Raw genomic sequence first — 20653 nt, forward strand, 5'->3', positions numbered from 1 at the left:
GGTTAACCCCGGTGTCCTGGCTAAATTCCCAATCTGGCCCTCAAACCATCATGGTCACCTAATAATCCCCAGTTTACAATTGGCTCATTCATCCCCCTCCTCTCCCCTGTAACTATTCCCCAGGTCGTTGCTGCAAATGAGAACGTGTTCTCAGTCAACTTACCTGGTAAAATAATGGTAAAATAAAATAAAATAAAAATAAATATAATACTGTACACTTTCTTGAATTTGTTCTGGATTTGGGGACTATGAAAAGACCCCTGGTGGCATGTCTGGTGGGGTAAGTGTGTGTGTCAGAGCGGTGTGTAAGTTGACTATGCAAACAGTATGGGATTCACATGAATGTTTCTTGTAAAAAGAAGAAGTGATACAGTCACTCTCCTCAGCTCTTAGCCAAGAGAGACTGGCATGCATAGTATTTATATCAGCCCTCTGATTACAATGAAGGTCCATGTTTTGTTATCCACTGACCTGGATGTTCTCACCCACCTACTATAAAACCCTGCCTCTCCCATAGAGATAACCTCAGACCAATCATCTCTGCTAAGACTGATGAAGAACCTACCTGTAGTAATGACTTATCAACCATTAGTCATTTGAACACAACACTGTTAAGACTGTTAAAATAAGCTATTCTGGAACATGGAACTGTAGTACATACCATCAGCTGGGTCGAGGATCTCCACAGTGGCTGTGTCAGGGAACTCCAGGGCAGCCATGACAGGTTCTGACAGAACAATCTGGAAGTTCTCAGACTGCTCGTACACTCCATCCTGCAGGATCCTCACCCTCCATGTGGCCGTGGTCTGACCTGGGTTAAACTGGACCTGCTTCTGGGCTTTACCACGGAAGTCCTTATCCTTCTCCGCCGTACCATCGGTGGTGCTGATGCCTGGGCGAGGAGGGAGGAGAGGAGAGAGGGGACATAGAGGAAGAGGAAATTATTACATGTACTGTCCATAAAACATTTCTTCTTATAATGTGGCATTCAACAAGATAAGATCAAACGGTAGCATCCAGATATAATAACCGGTCAATAACAGAGCCCAGTCAGAGATGGGTCAGAGAAGCAGTCAGTGTTAGATAAAGTTGTGTCAGCTAGCAGATGGCCCTGACGTGGACCAGGAGGAGGCAGTAAGGTAATTACAGAATTGCTTGGAGGAGGGGGTGGTAATCAGGACGTCACTCTCGATCTGGCCCCTAGTGGTCTGACTGAACACAGAGGACACTGTAATACATATTCAATCTTACCAAGGTCAATTACCTACCATGCCACATTGGGAGATCATTTTGCTTCCTTTCAAGCTACATTATCTTGACACAATTAAGCTATATTGTGGGTAAAGCAGAATCAACTTAAAACAAGGTAGTCTATGCAGGTAGTGTAGAAGTATTGGTAGATCGACATTGTTGTTACTGCCCAGCCTACTGAGTCTAGCCTGCCCAGCTTGCTGGTGGTAGTTTGTGCCAGTGCTGTTTGATCAGACCTGCTGTCACTGAGCGCTGGTGATTATGGCAGGACTCCTGCTGTTCAGCTAGCTACACTACCAGCTAGCTTCACTGGCTGGCTCGCTCTGAGATAGACCAACAAAAATATTAATTAATTAATTAATTAATAATAATAACAACAACAAACAAACACAGAAATTAAGAAGCTAGATAAAGATAAAAGAGCGCGAGAGAGAGAGAGAGAGACTGAGAGATTCAAGTGAGACGAGAGAAGATAACACTAAAGAGCTTCAACGGTGCACAGATGGAGGAGTTGGGGTATTGGACCAAAATTACCATTTCATTCTTTGAAGTGAGCTTTGATATGCCTACACCAAGAAGGGAAATGGGCCATGTACGTGTTCATGGGGCTGCTACAGTTCTTGCTGACATGTGTTCATAGATAACATGGATGAGCTGAACAGAGCCGGAATATATATCACCTGTCTTCAAAGAGCAGGCAGAGAAGCGGCTCCCTAACTCTGTCTAAATCCCAAATGAGACCCTATCCCCTACACAATGCACTACTTTGTTTTACCAGAGCCCTATTTGGGTTCTGGTTAAAAGTAGTGCACTATATAGGGAATAGGATGCTATTTGGGACGCAAGCCTTGTCTCTCTCCCAGCAGAAGGAGGACTACAGCTCCCTGATCCCAGAAGCAGCTCTGAGGCCTAGCAGCAGGCCTGGGTTGAAATATTATCACATTTTTGCTTTAGCCGATATAGCAGCAGGCTAGCTCTACATAGCTGCTATACTAGCACCTCCCCTGATGCACACAACTTTACCGGATGCCTCACAACGTCCAATAAAGAACCAGGTGTCCAGTTAAAAGTAGTGCGCTATATAGGGAATAGGGTGCCATTTCAGATGTATCCTAGATCTTGTGTTTAGGACTGGCTCTGGCAAGCCAGCAAGCAGGGCTGGGATGGAGCAGATATCCCCTGTCTCCTCTCAGTGTGAAGCACTGGCCCGAGATCAGTCAGTGTGTCATCTCAGTACCAAGGCAGATGGGTAGTGGGTCTGTCAGACTGATCTGATGCCTGTGAGTCTGGTTCATCTGAAGGCTTGGCTTTCTCTTTCCATCGTCCTTCATCCTTTGAGGTTTGAGATCCATTAAACACATTGAGGAGCAGAAAGGACTGTCAGTGTGCGGTGTGTGCTTCTAGAGGTTCTGTGTCCCTAATGGCAACCTATTTCCTCTATAGTGGCCTACCATAGGTCTCTGGTTAAAAGTAGTGCACTACCTAGGGAATAGTGTTCCATTTGGGATGCAGACCACATTTCTCCTGTTCTGTCCTGTTCTAACCTCCTATAAGCACACAGCTGGAGAGCCAGAACATTTCACTGATGCAATGATGTTCGTCTGAGAAATATATCCATGTACTCTCAAATACTAATATCTTTAATATTTTTTTAAAACAGCTTCAGAAGTTTCCACAGTATGGAATTGAGTTATTTATCGTCGTAAACAGAAATGCTAATCAGTCAACCCATTAGAAAGAGGATAGAACCCTCTTCTTTGTGTTCTTCAAGAACAGTTCCTTAACTTGAATTATCTCTTGAAGAGGGCAGACTCTTGAGATAGTCTAATGGTCATATTATCTGCATATTATCTGCATATTATCTGCATACTCCCCTGAGAGAGAGCGAGATCATTAGCTAGCAGAGACTCAGGGCTGTTTCCCAATTGGTACCCTATTCCCTATTTAGTGCTGTACTTTAGTCCAGAGCCCTGTGGCTAACAATGGACCCTGGTCAAAAGTAGTGCACTATATAGAGAATATTTCAGGCCATTTGGGATGCACACAGGAACAACGTAACACACCACAGCCTCAAAGCTAGCAAACACACAGTGAGACACAGCTAGGAACAACGTAACACACCACAGCCTCAACACTAGCAAACACACAGTGAGACACAGCTAGGGACAACGTAATACACCGCAGCCTCAAGGCTAGCAAACACACAGTGAGACACAGCTAGGGACAACGTAACACACCACAGCCTCAACGCTAGCAAACACACAGTGAGACACAGCTAGGGACAACGTAACACACCACAGCCTCAACGCTAGCAAACACACAGTGAGACACAGCTAGGGACAACGTAACACACCACAGCCTCAACGCTAGCAAACACACAGTGAGACACAGCTAGGGACAACGTAACACACCACAGCCTCAACGCTAGCAAACACACAGTGAGACACAGCTAGGGACAACGTAACACACCACAGCCTCAACGCTAGCAAACACACAGTGAGACACAGCTAGGGACAACGTAACACACCACAGCCTCAACGCTAGCAAACACACAGTGAGACACAGCTAGGGACAACGTAACACACCACAGCCTCAAGGCTAGCAAACACACAGTGAGACACAGCTAGGGACAACGTAACACACCACAGCCTCAACGCTAGCAAACACAAAGTGAGACACAGCTAGGGACAACTCAATACACCCCACCCATCTGATCTGACCTCAAACTTCAGCTATTCAAACTAGCACAGCTTTATTGACATCCCGAACGTATTGGGATTCTGGACAAAAACAATGAAAACAATACCAGTGGTGCCAGTAGTAGTCAGCCATAAAAACTTTGTTAAAAACCCTGTGTATAGACTTTGTGTTATAAACTAAGGTTTACTGTTGTTATAAACCCTGTGTACAGACTTTGTGATATAAAACGAAGGTTTACTGTTGTTATAAACCCTGACTTTGTGATATAAAACGAAGGTTTACTGTTGTTATAAACCCTGACTTTGTGTTATAAACTAAGGTTTACTGTTGTTATAAACCCTGACTTTGTGTTATAAACTAAGGTTTACTGTTGTTATAAACCCTGTGTATAGACTTTGTGATATAAAACGAAGGTTTACTGTTGTTATAAACCCTGACTTTGTGTTATAAACTATGGTTTACTGTTGTTATAAACCCTGACTTTGTGTTATAAACTATGGTTAACTGTTGTTATAAACCCTGACTTTGTGTTATAAACTAAGGTTTACTGTTGTTATAAACCCTGACTTTGTGTTATAAACTAAGGTTTACAGTTGTTATAAACCCTGTGTATAGACTTTGTGTTATAAAACTAAGGTTTACTGTTGTTATAAACCCTGTGTATAGACTTTGTGATATAAAATTATGGTTTACTGTTGTTATAAACCCTGACTTTGTGTTATAAACTATGGTTTACTGTTGTTATAAACCCTGACTTTGTGTTATAAACTATGGTTTACTGTTGTTATAAACCCTGACTTTGTGTTATAAACTATGGTTTACTGTTGTTATAAACCCTGACTTTGTGTTATAAACTATGGTTTACTGTTGTTATAAACCCTGACTTTGTGTTATAAACTAAGGTTTACTGTTGTTATAAACCCTGTGTATAGACTTTGTGATATAAAACGAAGGTTTACTGTTGTTATAAACCCTGACTTTGTGTTATAAACTAAGGTTTACTGTTGTTATAAACCCTGTGTATAGACTTTGTGTTATAAACTATGGTTTACTGTTGTTATAAACCCTGACTTTGTGTTATAAACTAAGGTTTACTGTTGTTATAAACCCTGTGTATAGACTTTGTGATATAAAACGAAGGTTTACTGTTGTTATAAACCCTGACTTTGTGTTATAAACTAAGGTTTACTGTTGTTATAAACCCTGACTTTGTGTTATAAACTATGGTTTACTGTTGTTATAAACCCTGTGTATAGACTTTGTGTTATAAACTATGGTTTACTGTTGTTATAAACCCTGACTTTGTGTTATAAACTATGGTTTACTGTTGTTATAAACCCTGACTTTGTGTTATAAACTAAGGTTTACTGTTGTTATAAACCCTGTGTATAGACTTTGTGTTATAAACTATGGTTTACTGTTGTTATAAACCCTGACTTTGTGTTATAAACTAAGGTTTACTGTTGTTATAAACCCTGTGTATAGACTTTGTGATATTAAACTATGGTTTACTGTTGTTATAAACCCTGACTTTGTGTTATAAACTATGGTTTACTGTTGTTATAAACCCTGACTTTGTGTTATAAACTATGGTTTACTGTTGTTATAAACCCTGTGTATAGACTTTGTGATATTAAACTATGGTTTACTGTTGTTATAAACCCTGACTTTGTGTTATAAACTATGGTTTACTGTTGTTATAAACCCTGACTTTGTGTTATAAACTATGGTTAACTGTTGTTATAAACCCTGACTTTGTGTTATAAACTAAGGTTTACTGTTGTTATAAACCCTGTGTATAGACTTTGTGATATAAAACTAAGGTTTACTGTTGTTATAAACCCTGTGTATAGACTTTGTGTTATAAACTAAGGTTTACTGTTGTTATAAACCCGGTGTATAGACTTTGTGATATAAAACTAAGGTTTACTGTTGTTATAAACCCTGTGTATAGACTTTGTGTTATAAACTAAGGTTTCCTGTCCCATCTTTTGTTGTACTGTGTTTACTCCCTATTCAGTCCAGGACAGTAAAAGTTAAGGAAGGTTCACAGAGCGAGGCGTCTAACTCGGCGACAGCGGGTGTCTTTCTGACAACTACCAACTCTGCGTAACCTCTCCCATGAGCCCTTGCTGTCCCCAGGTGGGTTGGCTAAAAGGGTCAATCCTGCCCTGAGGAGAGGGGTCAGGGATGAAAGGTTGTGACCTGTATGACCCTGAGGTTGTCTGTCCCTCCCCTGCTCTGTCTGAGTCAAGAGATTGACCCGCCGCTATTTTTGGTGTGCATCTCAAATGGCACTCTTCTATTTGTTCTCCAAGGCTATGTCCCAAATGGCATAAAGAGTGCGCTACTTTTGTCAGGACATCCATTAACATCCCTTTCCTTTAGAAAATGTGTGAATTGGACAAGGAGTGACAGTTGGCTAACTCAGCCATCTGCTACATGAACATGAAAGGCTGAAAAGCTGTGGAGCTTCCCTGGAGGGATAGAGCCAAGGATGTCATGATGATGTCTATGGATGTCCTGACTCTGATGGGATAGAGTGCCATTTGGGAAGCAGGCAATGTGTATAAGGATGTGTATAATAAGGTAGTTTGACTCACTGACGAAGGATGTCTCTCCCAGGTATCCTCGTCGTTTGAGGACCACCTCCAGATACTTGGCCTCCTCGTCCACCACATAGTACTCCTTCTCCAGGGAGACCCAGGCCCAGTTCAGCCTGAACACCTGGTTCTTCAGCCTGTTGCCTCCTAAACACACACACATACAATCAGTAGTCTCAGAGAGGATCACTTAATAATGTGTCTTATGTGCCACTTAGCAGACAAGTGAATTACAGTACAGTGAATACAGGAACCCCCCCCATACACACACACATTTGGAAAACTTTATTAGAATCCACAAATTACATTATATCACGTGCTAGTGTTGTTCTGTGCGGATGTTTGTGTTTGTAAACAACAACAGTCAACAACAAAAAAAATGAAGATCGACATGAGAGGGAATTCATTCAGCAAAGACAACGGTAGCGTTTGAGTTTCTGAACTCATTATTTGCACTTCAAAACATTTATAATAGCATAGCTGTTCGTTTTCAGGACATGTTCCTATCTCAACATCTTCTCATTAGAATAATTACCTGGTGGTTTTATGGGTGCCTGTAGGACAGCTAGGCTGCCTGCCTATATTCGTTGGGAGGCATCAGTATCAGCACAAACACACGCACATGCATGCGCCCACACACACACACACACAAGCATGAGCAGACACACACAAACAACACATAACCTCACTGCCAGTATATTCAGTGGGAGGTATCAGTACAGTAGAATGTCTAATCGGCTTCATTGAAATTAGGAGATAAAGGTTAGTCTGTGTGTGTGTGTGTGTGTGTGTGTGTGTGTGTGTGTGTGTGTGTGTGTGTGTGTGTGTGTGTGTGTGTGTGTGTGTGTGTGTGTGTGTGTGTGTGTGTGTGTGTGTCTGTGTGTGTGTGTGTGTGTGTGTGTGTGTGTGTGTGTGTGTGTGTGTGTGTGTGTGTGTGTGTGTGCGTGTGTCAGGGTTGTTTTATCAGTCCTGTTTGAAGTGGAATTCAAAGCTCTGTATTCCTGGAGGACAGCACTGCCTGTTACCGTATCGACCACAGAGAGAGCGACACCACACACAGACATCAAACACACACAAAATGACAAGTCATAGCACGTAGGCGCTTACACACACACACACACACACACGCGCGCGAGCATGAACGTGCATGCATGCAAGCACACACACACACACACACACACACACACTATTGCCATTAACATCAGGGTTATAACAGTGGCTCCAAGCCCCTCAGCCTAAACAGAAGAGTGTGAAATGAGGGATGACGGGAATGGAGTGAATGAAGGGAGAAAATGGAGAGGAGGGAGATGGAGGAATTCAGGGAGAGGAAGGATGAAGAGAGAAAAGAAAACGGAGGGATGAAGAGGGCTACAGACCCAGGTGTTTCTATAGTACAGCTGGACAGCTGGCAGATGTGAGGTGGGAGGAATGAAAGAATGAAAGAGAAACCACAAGGAGGGTCTCATCTTGAGTCCCGAATGGCACCCTATCCCCACTGCTTTTTTTTCTATTCTTCCCCTCTAATCAGAGACTGAATTAGGCCTGGGACACCAGGTGGGTGCAATTCATTATTAGGTCGAACAGAAAACCAGCAGTAGTCCCTATGGGCCCTGGTCAAAATAAGTGCACTATATAGGGAATAAGGTGCATTTGGTACACATGCTGAGGGTATTGTTCTGGGTTTACAGACAGCTGAGTCTGTTTGGGGTTGGCACCACTACTGAGGCCATAATCTCTCTCTCTCTCTCTCTCTCTCTCTCTCTCTCTCTCTCTCTCTCTCTCTCTCTCTCTCTCTCTCTCTCTCTCTCTCTCTCTCTCTCTCTCTCTCTCTCTCTCTCTCTCTCTCTCTCTCTCTCTCTCTCTCTCTCTCTCTATTCTGCCCTCCTCCCACTGAGCCTACCCTCCCTCTCTCTCTCTCTCCTCTCCACTCCACCATTCTGCCCTTCCCCTCCCCCCACTGAGCCTCCCCTCTCTCTCTCCTCTCCTCCATTCTGCCCTTCCCCTCTCCAGTTGTCATGGTCAGTAAATATGTCATGTCCAGTCGACCGCTCTGCTATGTAGCCTTTTCTTTTTCAAGAGAGGGTGAGACCTACACATTCACAGGGGTGTTATTGTTTTATTGTGTGTGTGCGTGTGTGTGTCATACCAGGTCCAGCAGAACAAACACACAGTAGAGGTCAGAAGAAGAAGAGAGAAGAGAGAAGAAGAAGAAACTGTAGTTTTTCGTTCACAACTAAACTCATTAGACATCCTGATTCTGTCAAGAAGACTGTGGAAGAAAACGTAACTTTATCATGAACCAACTCAGACATCACTGCCTAAACCATGGAGTAAACTATACTGAACCACAACATGGCCAAAAGGACAAAGAGAGAGAACTAGAGGAGAGGAGACAAAACTCATCAGATCTGATTCTGTCAAGAAGACTCTGTGGCAGAAGAAAACTCCTCATGACTTTATCATGAACCAATGAACCAACTCAGACCTCACTGCTGCCTGAACCTCTACCTGTCTTCTTCTGAACAGAGAGAACAACGTGAAAATGACAATGATACGGCTGAACTAACAGAGAAGAATGAGGTTAACAAAGTGAAGATGATGAAGGTAGAGCTAAATAAAGTGGAGATGATGAGGATACGGCTGAACTAACAGAGAAGAAGAAGGTTAACAAAGTGAAGATGACGAAGGTAGAGCTAAATAAAGTGGAGATGATGAGGATACGGCTGAACTAACAGAGAAGAAGAAGGTTAACAAAGTGAAGATGATGAAGGTAGAGCTAAATAAAGTGGAGATGATGAGGATACGGCTGAACTAACTCAAGGGCTGACGGTTTTCTGGCTGATCCTCAAAGTCTGATTGTTTCCATGGTAATGGGTTCCATCTACACGGTTTTAGTTGGAAGTTTACATACACCTCAGCCAAATACATTTCAACTCTGTTTTTCACAATTCCTGACATTTAATCCTAGTAAAAATTGCCTGTTTTAGGTCAGTTAGGAATGTAAGAATTCCTATGTGAAATGTCAGAATAATAGTAGAGAGAATGATTTATTTCAGCTTTTATTTCTTTCATCACATTCCAAGTGGGTCAGAAGTTTACATACACTCAATTAGTATTTGGTAGCATTGCCTTTAAATTGTTTAACTTGGGTCAAATGTTTCGGGTAGCCTTCCACAAGCTTCCCACAATAAATTGGGTGAATTTTGGCTCATTCCTACTGATAGAGCTGGTGTAACCGAGTCAGGTTTGTAGGCCTCCTTGCTCGCACACACGTTTTCAGTTCTGCCCACAAGCCTATCCTTAAGCCATTAAGCAACAACTTTGGAAGTATGCTTGGGGTTATTGTCCATTTGGAAGACTCATTTGCGACCAAGCTTTAACTTCCTGACTGATGTCTTGAGATGTTGTTTCAATATATCCACATCATTTTCCTGCCTCCTGATGCCATCGATTTTGTGAAGTGCACCAGTCCCTCCTGCAGCAAAGCACCTCCACAACATGATGCTGCCACCCCCGTGCTTAATGGTTGGGATGGTGTTCTTCAGCTTGCAAGCGTCCCCCTTTATCCTCCAAACATAACGATGGTCATTGTGGCCAAACAGTTCTATTTTTGTTTCATCAGACCAGAGGACATTTCTCCAAAAAGTATGATCTTTGTACCCATGTGCAGTTGCAAACCGTAGTCTGGCTTTTTTATGGCGGTTTTGAAGCAGTGGCTTCTTCCTTGCTGAGCTAGGTTATGTCGATATAGGTTATGTCGATATAGGACTCGTTTTACTATGGATATATATACCTTTGTACCTGTTTCCTCCAGCATCTTCACAATGTCCTTTGCTGTTGTTCTGGGATTGATTTGCACTTTTTGCACCAAAGTACATTAATCTCTAGGAGACAGAACGCATCTCCTTCCTGAGCGGTTTGACGGCTGCGTGGTCCCATGGTGTTTATACTTGCGTACTATTGTTCGTACAAATGAACGTGGTACCTTCAGGCATTTGGAAATTGCTCCCAAGGTCGAACCAGACTTGTGGAAGTCTACAATTTTTTTCAGAGGTCTTGGCTGATTTCTTTTGATTTTCCCATGATGTCAAGCAAAGAGGCACTGAGTTTGAAGGTAGGCCTTGAAATACATCTGCAGCTACACCTCCAATTGACTCAAAAGATGTCAATTAGCCTATCAGAAGCTTCTAAAGCCATGACATCATTTTCTGGAATTTTCCAAGCTGTTTAAAGGCACAGTCAACTTAGTGTATGTAAACTTCGGACCCACTGGAATTGTGATAGTGAATTATAAGTGACATAATCTGTCTGTAAACAATTGTTGGAAAAATGACTTGTGTCATGCATGAAGTAGATGTTTTAACCGACTTGCCAAAACTATAGTTTGTTAACAAGAAATGTGTTTTAATGACTCCAACCTAAGTGTATGTAAACTTCCGACTTCAACTGTATATGAACGTAAACCAAGCAACTACATCCATGCCACCGGCCCCATGTTTCCCAAGCCTGTCCATTCTCAGGGGTTAAGGCCATACTACTTTAATAACTCCTGCAGGTAGGACGTCTGCTGGAGCGAAAAGAGCTTTTTCCCTGTGTGTGTTCTGCCTGACTCTGCTGGAACAGAGGAGTGTGTGTGTGTGTGTGTGTGTGTGTGTGGTTAGATCTTCCTACCTTGTACTAGGGCTCAGAGGGAGCAGCGTGTTGGTGCCACAGGTAAGCACAGTGTGTGTGATCTCTGAGTCGTGAAGTCTACTGGTCTTAATCACCTGGCCCTCTCCCACCACAGATCTCCCACCCATCTCTTTATGGAAAACTGCCACAAGGTCCCCATTTCCTTCCAGAACTCAGGAGAGTTGTGACGGCTACTGGCCTTATCCCTACCACATGAATCTCCCGGCTCTACCCCACCACAGCAGTCAGACAACCACAGAAACTCTGCTACAAGCTCCTCGTTTCCATCCAGAACTCCTTCAACAACCCGTAGAGATATACAACTATGCTAATAAGCACTCACAGCTGTTGTAAGAGACTTCTAACCGACTAAAATGTTGTTAAGAGAAGACGGATCTTCCTAACTTTCTGGGTATGCTGGAGTAAAGTTAGGATCTTGTTGTGGAAAGCTTGGCATCGTCTCTAAGTTTACACAACATTGTTAATGTTAGCTTGATACACATCTGAGATGAGAGGAGATGAATAGTAACATTAAGGCTTTGGGTTCCCTATAGTGCACTAAACTCAGCAAAAAAAGAAACGTCCTCTCACTGTCAACTGCGTTTATTTTCAGCAAACTTAACGTGTAAATATTTGTATGAACATAACAAGATTCAACAACTGAGACATAAACTAAACAAGTTCCACAGACATGTGACTAACAGAAATTGAATAATGTGTCCCTGAACAAAGGGGGGATCAAAATCAAAAGTAACAGTCAGTATCTGGTGTGGCCACGACCTGCATTAAGTACTGCAGTGCATCTCCTACTCATGCACTGCACCAGATTTGCCAGTTCTTGCTGTCAGATGTTACCCCACTCTTCCACCAAGGCACCTGCAAGTCCCCGGACATTTCTGGGGGGAATGTCCCTAGACCTCACCCTCCGACCCAACAGGTCCCAGACGTGCTCAATGGGATTGAGATCTGGGCTCTTCACTGGCCATGGCAGAACACTGACATTCCTGTCTTGCAGAAAATCACGCACATAACGAGTATGGCCAGCCAGTATGGCTGGTGGCATTGTCATGCTGGAGGATCATGTCAAGATGAGCCTGCAGGAAGAGTACCACATGAGGGAGGAGGATGTCTTCCCTGTAACGCACAGCATTGAGATTGCCTGCAATAACAACAAGCTCAGTCCGATGATGCTGTGACACACCGCCCCAGACCATGACTGACCCTCCACCTCCAAATCGATCCCGCTCCAGAGTACAGGCCTCGGTGTAACGCTCATTCCTTCAGCGATATACGCGAATCCAACCATCACTCCTGGTGAGACAAAACCGCGACTCGTTAGTGAAGAGCACATTTTGCCAGTCCTGTCTGGTCCAGCGACGGTGGGTTTGTGCCCATAGGCGACGTTGTTGCCGGTGATGTCTGGTGAGGACCTGCCTTACAACAGGCCTACAAGCCCTCAGTCCAGCCTCTCTCAGCCTATTGCGAACAGTCTGAGCAATGATGGAGGGATTGTGCGTTCCTGGCGTAATTCGGGCAGTTGTTGTTGTCATCCTGTACCTGTCCCGCAGGTGTGATGTTCGGATGTACCGATCCTGTGCAGGTGTTGTTACACGTGGTCTGCTACTGCGAGGACAATCAGCTGTCCGTCCTGCCTCCCTGTAGCGCATTCTTAGGCGTCTCACAGTACGGACATTGCAATTTATTGCCCTGGCCACATCTGCAGTCCTCATGCCTCCTTGCAGCATACCTATGGCACGTTCACACAGATGAGCAGGGACCCTGGGCACCTTTCTTTTGGTGTTTTTCAGAGTCAGTAGAAAGGCCTCTTTAGTGTCCTAAATTTTCATTACTATAACCTTAATTGACTACCGTCTGTAAGCTGTTAGTGTCTTCAACGACTGTTCCACATGTGCATGTTCATTAATTGTTTATGGTTCATTGAACAAGCATGGGAAACAGTGTTTAAACCCTTTACAATGAAGATCTGTGAAGTTATTTGGATTTTTACGATTTATCTTTGAAAGACAGGGTCCTGAAAAAGGGCCATTTCTTTTTTTGCTGAGTTTACTTTTGTAGTAGTGCACTATTAAGGGAATAGAGGTACAATTTGGGATGCACAGTTTGACTTCAGTGTCAGTTAACCACAGGGACGTCCTGAGACCATGTATAGGTATAATACCACACCAGTCTGCCTGTGCCCCGGTCATACGTCTCATTGTGAACATTACATGGTGGCATGATGTCTAATCATTTACATTACGCTGGAGACATAAACATTCACATCAAGCTAAGCTTTCTACATTATGCACTTTAAAGCAGACCTGCTTGGGATCAGGAATAGTAGCCAACATGGAGAGGGCAAAATCCAAATATGTGCAATGCCTTCAGAAACATACTTTTTACATTCATAATTAATGACTCAGTGAATACATTCTTTACCATATGAGAGAGTCATCATCAAGTTTGGGAAGCCAAAATAACCACACCACTGGTGCTTGTGTCAGGCAGCTGAAGTGTGTTGGTACATAGAGGTGTGTTGGTGCAAGTAGCCAGAGGTCAACTTCCCTCCATAACGTTTTTTTTTCAGTAATTAAGATAAGCAGGAGTTGAAGTAAGAACACTTCAAAGAAGCCCTAGAAAAACATCTCAGTTAATCTTTAACCGCTGCCCAGGGTCAATCTGCTGAGCTAGAGGTTAGTTGACTAAATTGGTTTCCCATATTACTCCTCATTCCCAGCCAATGGATAAGCAGTCATTAGCCACTTTTTTCGAAAGTATACACCAGCCTAAAAACCTCACTTAGCTAATGTCCTCTGTTGCCAGTTCCAGAGTAACTTTAGATTAGACTCTTGATCTATGTACAGTGCATTCAGAAAGTATTCAGACCCCTTCACATTTTCTTTGTTAAGTTACAACCTTATTCTAAAATTGATTTTTGTTTTTCCTCATCAATCTACACACTGGATCAATCTCATCAACACTCATCAATCTACACACACCCATAATGACAAAGCGAAAACAGGTTTTTAGAAATTGTAGCAAATTCATATATAAAAAAAAAATTAAATAAATATTCAGACCCTTTGCTATGAGACTCAAAATTGAGCTCAGGTGCATCCTGTTTCCATTTATCATCTTTGAGATGCTTCTACAACTTAATTGGAGTCCACCTGTGGTAAATTCAATTGACTGGACATGATTTGGAAAGGCACACACCTGTCTATATTAGGTCCAGTTGACAGTACATGTCAGAGGAAAAACCAAGCCATGAGGTCAACGGAATTGTCTGTAGAGCTCCGAGACAGGTTTTTGTCGAGGCACAGATCTGGGGAAGGGTACCAAAAATATTTTGCAGCATTGAAGGTCCCTAAGAACACAGTGGCCTCCATCATTCTTAAATGGAAGAATTTTGGAAGCACCAACACTCTTCCTAGAGCAGGCAAACTGCTCAATCGTGGGAGAAGGGCCTTGGTGAGGCAGGTGACCAAGAACCTGATGGTCACTCTGACAGAGCTCCAGCGTTCCTCTGTGGAGATGGGAGAACCTTCTAGAAGGACAACCATCTCTGCAGCACTCCACCAATCAGGCTTTTATGGTGGAGTGGCCAGACATTAACCACTCCTCAGTAATTATTATATATATATTTTTTTTATGTAACTTTTATTTAACTAGGCAAGTCAGTTAAGAACAAATTCTTATTTACAATGACGGCCTACACCAGCCAAACCCGGGCGACGCTGGGCCAATTGTGCGCCGCCCAATCACGGCCGGTTGTGATACAGCTTGTATTTGTCTCTAGTGACACCTCTAGTACTGAGATGCAGTGCCTTAGACCACTGCGCCACTCGGGAGGAGTCTAAAAGGCACATAACAGCCCGCTTGGAGTTTGCCAAAAGGCACCTAAAGGACTCTCAGACCATGAGAAAAAAGATTCTCTGGTCTGATGAAACCAAGACTAAACTCTTTGGCCTGAATTCCAAGTGTCATGTCTGGAGGAAACCTGGCACCATCCCTACGGTGAAGCATGGTGGTGGCAGCATCATGCTGTGGGTATATTTTTCATTGGCATGGACTGGGAGACCAGTCAGGATTGAGGGTAAGATGAGATGAACGGAGCAAAGTACAGAGAGATCCTTGATGAAAACCAGCTCCAGACCTCTCAGGACCTCAGACTGGGGAGAAGGTTCACCTTCCAACAGGACAACAACCCTAAGCACATAGCCAAGACAAACACAGGAGTGGCTTCGGGACAAGTCTCTGAATGTCCTTGAGTGGCCAGCCAGAGCCAAGACTTGAAACTGATCTAACATCTCTGGAGAGACCTGAAAATAGCTGTGCAGCTATGCTCCCCATCCAACCTGACAGAGCTTGAGAGGATCTGCAGAGAAGAATGGGAGAACCCCCCCCCCTCAAAAAAATACAGGTGTGCCAAGCTTGTAGCGTCATACCCAAGAACACTTGAGGCTGTAATCGCTGCCAAAGGTGCGTCAACAAAGTACTGAGTAAAGGGTCTGAATACTTATGTAAATGTGATATTTCAGTTTTTTTTTTTTTTACATGTTTGCAACAATATCTTAAAACCTGTTTTGCTTTGTCATTATGTGGTATTGTGGGTAGATTGATTAGGAATATTATTTTTTCCATCAATTTTACAACAAGGCTGTAAAGTAACAAAATGTGGAAAAAGTAAAGAGAAGTGAAAACTTTTCGAATGCACTGTAAATGGATTCACACTGTGCTCATTATAGAGGGACGGTCATGTTAATAGAAAATAAATTAGATTAAATTAGTTAATTCACCTATTCTCCCATGTCACTCTAGCTTTATTGTTGATGCCAAGGTGTGTCAGCGTGAAGCCTTCATCGTGGTATTGTACTGTTAACAGTAACTGTAGTGGGCTGTGTTGTAATGGACAGGAGAACTCTGTGAGGGAGGCCAGTTAATATAAGCGGCTGACCTGAGTTGTGCCACTGCCAACTCGGTGCCCTTGTCTCCCACACAGGGTCTCCCCACTCCTCTCTCTCTCTCTCTCTCTCTCTCTCTCTCTCTCTCTCTCTCTCTCTCTCTCTCTCTCTCTCTCTCTCTCTGTGTCCTTGTCTCTTGTCTCCACACACAGCAGACGGTCCTTATTTGGTCACCCTGGGGGAGCTGGGGCCAGGATGCACGACGGGTCTCCCCATTCCTCTCTCTCTTTCTCTCTCTCTCTCTCTCTCTCTCTCTCTCTCTCTCTCTCTCTCTCTCTCTCTCTCTCTCTCTCTCTCTCTCTCTCTCTCTCTCTCTCTCTCCTCACTCTTTCTCCCCCTTCTCTCTCTGCCTCTCTTTCCCTCTCTCTCTCTCTCTCTCTCTCTCTCTCTCTCTCTCTCTCTCTCTCTCTCTCTCTCTCTCTCTCTCTCTCTCTCTCTCTCTCTCTCTCTCTCTCTCTCTCTCTCTCTCTCTATCAGCAGCCAGCAGGCAGGTCCTCCTTCACTCAGTCATCCTATCTCACCCAGCAAAGCAGGCAGGCACAGCAGACAGTCCTCAACCCACTGAGCTGCTCTACACTGAGTAGGCAGCAGAATAACCCTGGCTGAGTTTAAAAAAATAAACTACACTACAGTATAAGATGTTTACCTCGAGTGAGTAATGGACCCTGGTCTAAAGTATTGCACAATATAAAAGGAATAGGGGGCCATTTGGGCCATCACCAAGCTCTGAGGACATCTCTCTCTGTTACATTCATTACCATGCTCCACTGTGTAAAACTCCCATTACTCTGAGGACATCTCTCTCTGTTACATTCATTACCATGCTCCACTGTGTAAAACTCCCATTACTCTGAGGACATCTCTCTCTGTTACATTCATTACCATGCTCCACTGTGTAAAACTACCATTACTCTGAGGACATCTCTCTCTGTTACATTCATTACCATGCTCCACTGTGTAAAACTCCCATTACTCTGAGGACATCTCTCTCTGTTACATTCATTACCATGCTCCACTGTGTAAAACTCCCATTACTCTGAGGACATCTCTCTCTGTTACATTCATTACCATGCTCCACTGTGTAAAACTCCCATTACTCTGAGGACATCTCTCTCTGTTACATTCATTACCATGCTCCACTGTGTAAAACTCCCATTACTCTGAGGACATCTCTCTCTGTTACATTCATTACCATGCTCCACTGTTTAAAACTCCCATTACAGAGGAGTACAGAGGATCCTACTGCTGAAGGAAAGAGAGCTAGAAAGAGAGAGAGAGATGCAGAAAGAGCGAGAGATGCAGTCTAATCAGACTAAACTCTATATAAGCAGTAGCGAGAGAGGGGAGGAGGTAGAGGAGGAGGAGGATAGGGGTTGAATTGGAGAGGAGGTGGGTATGGGCTGAGAGATTTAGTGCTAATCTGTTTTCACTGTTCACTAGCACAGCCGTGCCCAACCTTTTCCTTTCCAGGTACCACCGGATCACTGTCAAAAGCTGGAGGATCACCATGTGTTGAATCAGAGATTCTATTTTACATAAGTCACATGCATCATTGAATGAGGTCAGATTAAAGAGCTATTATAACAGATGGATGTTTATTAGACCATTGTGAACAAAGGCTACATATCCTTAACCCTTGTCCACAGGCAGGACTAAAATACCTTAACCCTTGTCCACAGGCAGGACTAAAATACCTTAACCCTTGTCCACAGGCAGGACTAAAATACCTTAACCCTTGTCCACAGGCAGGACTAAAATACCTTAACCCTTGACCACAGGCAGGACTAAAATACCTTAACCCTTGTCCACAGGCAGGACTAAAATACCTTAACCCTTGTCCACAGGCAGGACTAAAATACCTTAACCCTTGTCTACAGGCAGGACTAAAATACCTTAACCCTTGTCCACAGGCAGGACTAAAATACCTTAACCCTTGTCCACAGGCAGGACTAAAATACCTTAACCCTTGTCCACAGGCAGGACTAAAATACCTTAACCCTTGTTCACAGGCAGGACTAAAATACCTTAACCCTTGGCCACAGGCAGGACTAAAATACCTTAACCCTTGTCCACAGGCAGGACTAAAATACCTTAACCCTTGTCCACAGGCAGGACTAAAATACCTTAACCCTTGGCCACTAGATTTAACTCTTTAACCCTTGGGCTTATAGGCTTTCAGAGCATAGGACAGACATAAATAAGACATAAATCTGGATTTGCGTCTGGCCTATTTTGACATTTTAGTCATTCAAGAGGACACTCTGGTCTTTGGTACAGACCAAAAAAAGAGGGACACTTTTTCGATTTGATTTGAAAAAGTTGCAATAAAAGGCATGACCTGTTGGTTAAGGTACAAACAAATTCACCACTGGAATCTCATTAGAAATGTAAGAAACAGGAATTTTCATTTACCAGAAAATCTACCTCAGATTTCTTGAAAAACATCTCAATTAAACCTCTCAAACAACAACGTCTTGCCTCTGACTGTTGATGTTGTTTGAGAAGCACAAAGCACCCATCTCTTCGTGTCCCCTCTCACTCTTCTTTGATTCCAGATTGCACTACAAGGTTGTTGTGGAAACCACTTCTTCCTGGGTCACAAAGGCAGGAGCCCCTCTCTTTAGGGGGAGGCAGGGGGAGGTAGGAGCCTCTCTCTTTAGGGGGAGGCAGGGAGGAGGCAGGGTCGAGGCAGAAGCCCTTCTCTTTAAAGGAGGAATTGCCAAGCTCTGATTTCAGATGGGGCTCCTTTATTTGAATCCCAGGAAAAAGAGAGAGAAGAGGGGGGAGACTAGAGGCATGGGGGATTGCCGGGAAATACAGTGTCCAAAGGTTGCTTCTGTCTGGCCAGACATGGGTTAAAATTATATTTGAAAAATATTTGTTTGCTCTAGCCTTCCTGGAGTGTCAAACCTACAAGGAGGTTTACAGTTTTCAGACTTTTCTGTTGCTCGATTGTGCCAGGAAAGCTCAATCAAGCACAGATAAATTATTTGAAATCATTTCAAATAGTATTTGAACCCAAGTCTGGTCCTGGGAGTCTGCTGCTCCATGCTCCAGCTACCTCACTGATGACACCATTCACCACACACTGGATAAACTCTCCTACACAATGGTAGAGGAATACATGCTACGGAGAGTGTTAAGTAAATACTCTACTCTCTAGTGATCCAGAGCAACTTACAGTAATGAGTGCATACATTTTTGTACTGGTCTCCCGTGGGAATAAAACCCACAACCCTGGCGTTGCAAGCCAACTGAGCCACACGTTAGCCTCGGACGTCCAGGCTTTGCTTAGTTCAGTCAATGTGACAAGGTTTGGAAGGATGGCCTCGCAAGACTGCTCTCTAGTCAGTTTTCCAGGATTGAATGAGATGAGAAATATTATGAAAATTATTGACTATTAAGTCAAATAGGCTGATTTCATATAAGTATGGATGAGAAACCAGTGGAAAAAGTTTCCCCAAACATGCAGAACAATCTGCTAAAGTATCCTGTATGTTTAACCTTAAGGTACTTTGGTCAATATGTTCAATGTGACTGGAAATGTGACTGGAAATGTGTGGCATGTGCACATATAACCTGAAACCTACAACCTGATTTTGGAGAAAATTACCTGGAAAGATTCCTACTACCAAAGATTCTTATTTCCAAGGTCTATACAGCTAATGCTCTGGCCAACCAACAACCAGCGAAATAAGCACAAGAAACCTGAAATCATTTTCCAACCTGGAACTGAGTGAGTAATGTTTAGTCTGAAGCTGCTTTTAAAGCCAAGAAGAAAAATAAATTACAATGATATATTTGACTTCATAAGGACTGAATGCTAAGTTAAGGCTACCAAGCTTGCTAGGACAGAACAGATCAGATCAATTAGCACTGAGGTGTGAAGTGAGAGGTGTCAAAGCCTAACAATGGCAGCAGAGTTTCACAGCCTCCCCCACCCATATGCAAAGGCCTTTGAAGCACCCTCCAACTGGCATTACAATACAGTACCCTCTGGATGAATCTCTATTTTGAACTGATATGCAGCCAGGACACTTCAATTGTAAATGACCTCAATATGAAACAATATTGTTGCTTTGATCACATCAGAAGATATCCTCCTCACAATCTCCAAAATCCAAACGCCACAGGACAACTTTGTTTGGACGTCGTAAAGGACCATTCGCGGAAACTAAAGAAACAACCTCCTTTTCCACATTTTCCACTTTCCACCCACTGGGATTTTCTACAAGGAATCTGCCTCCCGAAAAAAGCTTTTCCCAAGTGGGTGTTACACCTACTCCAGTTGCCTGCTGCACTGCTGCTTGGATTCCACCTGGCGATCTGTTCACCGTCTGCCCTGGCCTGTCTCCCCCTGACTGGTACAGGTACCTCCACCACACTCCCCCCTCTCTCCTGAGCTTTTGCTCACCTCCAGCACACACATACTGTTGGGGCGAGTGACTCTGAACTTACAATGGC

The 20653-nt window shown here is 43.5% G+C and overlaps 1 protein-coding gene across 1 annotated transcript in view; it reads right to left on the minus strand.

Annotated features, from left to right (window-relative positions):
* Window positions 1–20653, minus strand: part of LOC129822231 (FRAS1-related extracellular matrix protein 2-like) — a 125559-nt gene that overhangs the window by 63814 nt on the left and 41092 nt on the right. Inside the window, exons 5-6 of the mRNA XM_055880329.1 lie at window positions 6555–6701; window positions 662–892 (exon numbers count right to left, since the gene is read on the minus strand). Of these exons, the coding sequence (XP_055736304.1) occupies window positions 662–892; window positions 6555–6701 (378 nt within the window). The remainder of the gene's footprint in view (window positions 1–661; window positions 893–6554; window positions 6702–20653) is intronic.

The sequence above is a fragment of the Salvelinus fontinalis genome, chromosome 24 (genome assembly GCF_029448725.1).
Source record: "Salvelinus fontinalis isolate EN_2023a chromosome 24, ASM2944872v1, whole genome shotgun sequence".
NCBI lineage: Eukaryota > Metazoa > Chordata > Actinopteri > Salmoniformes > Salmonidae > Salvelinus > Salvelinus fontinalis.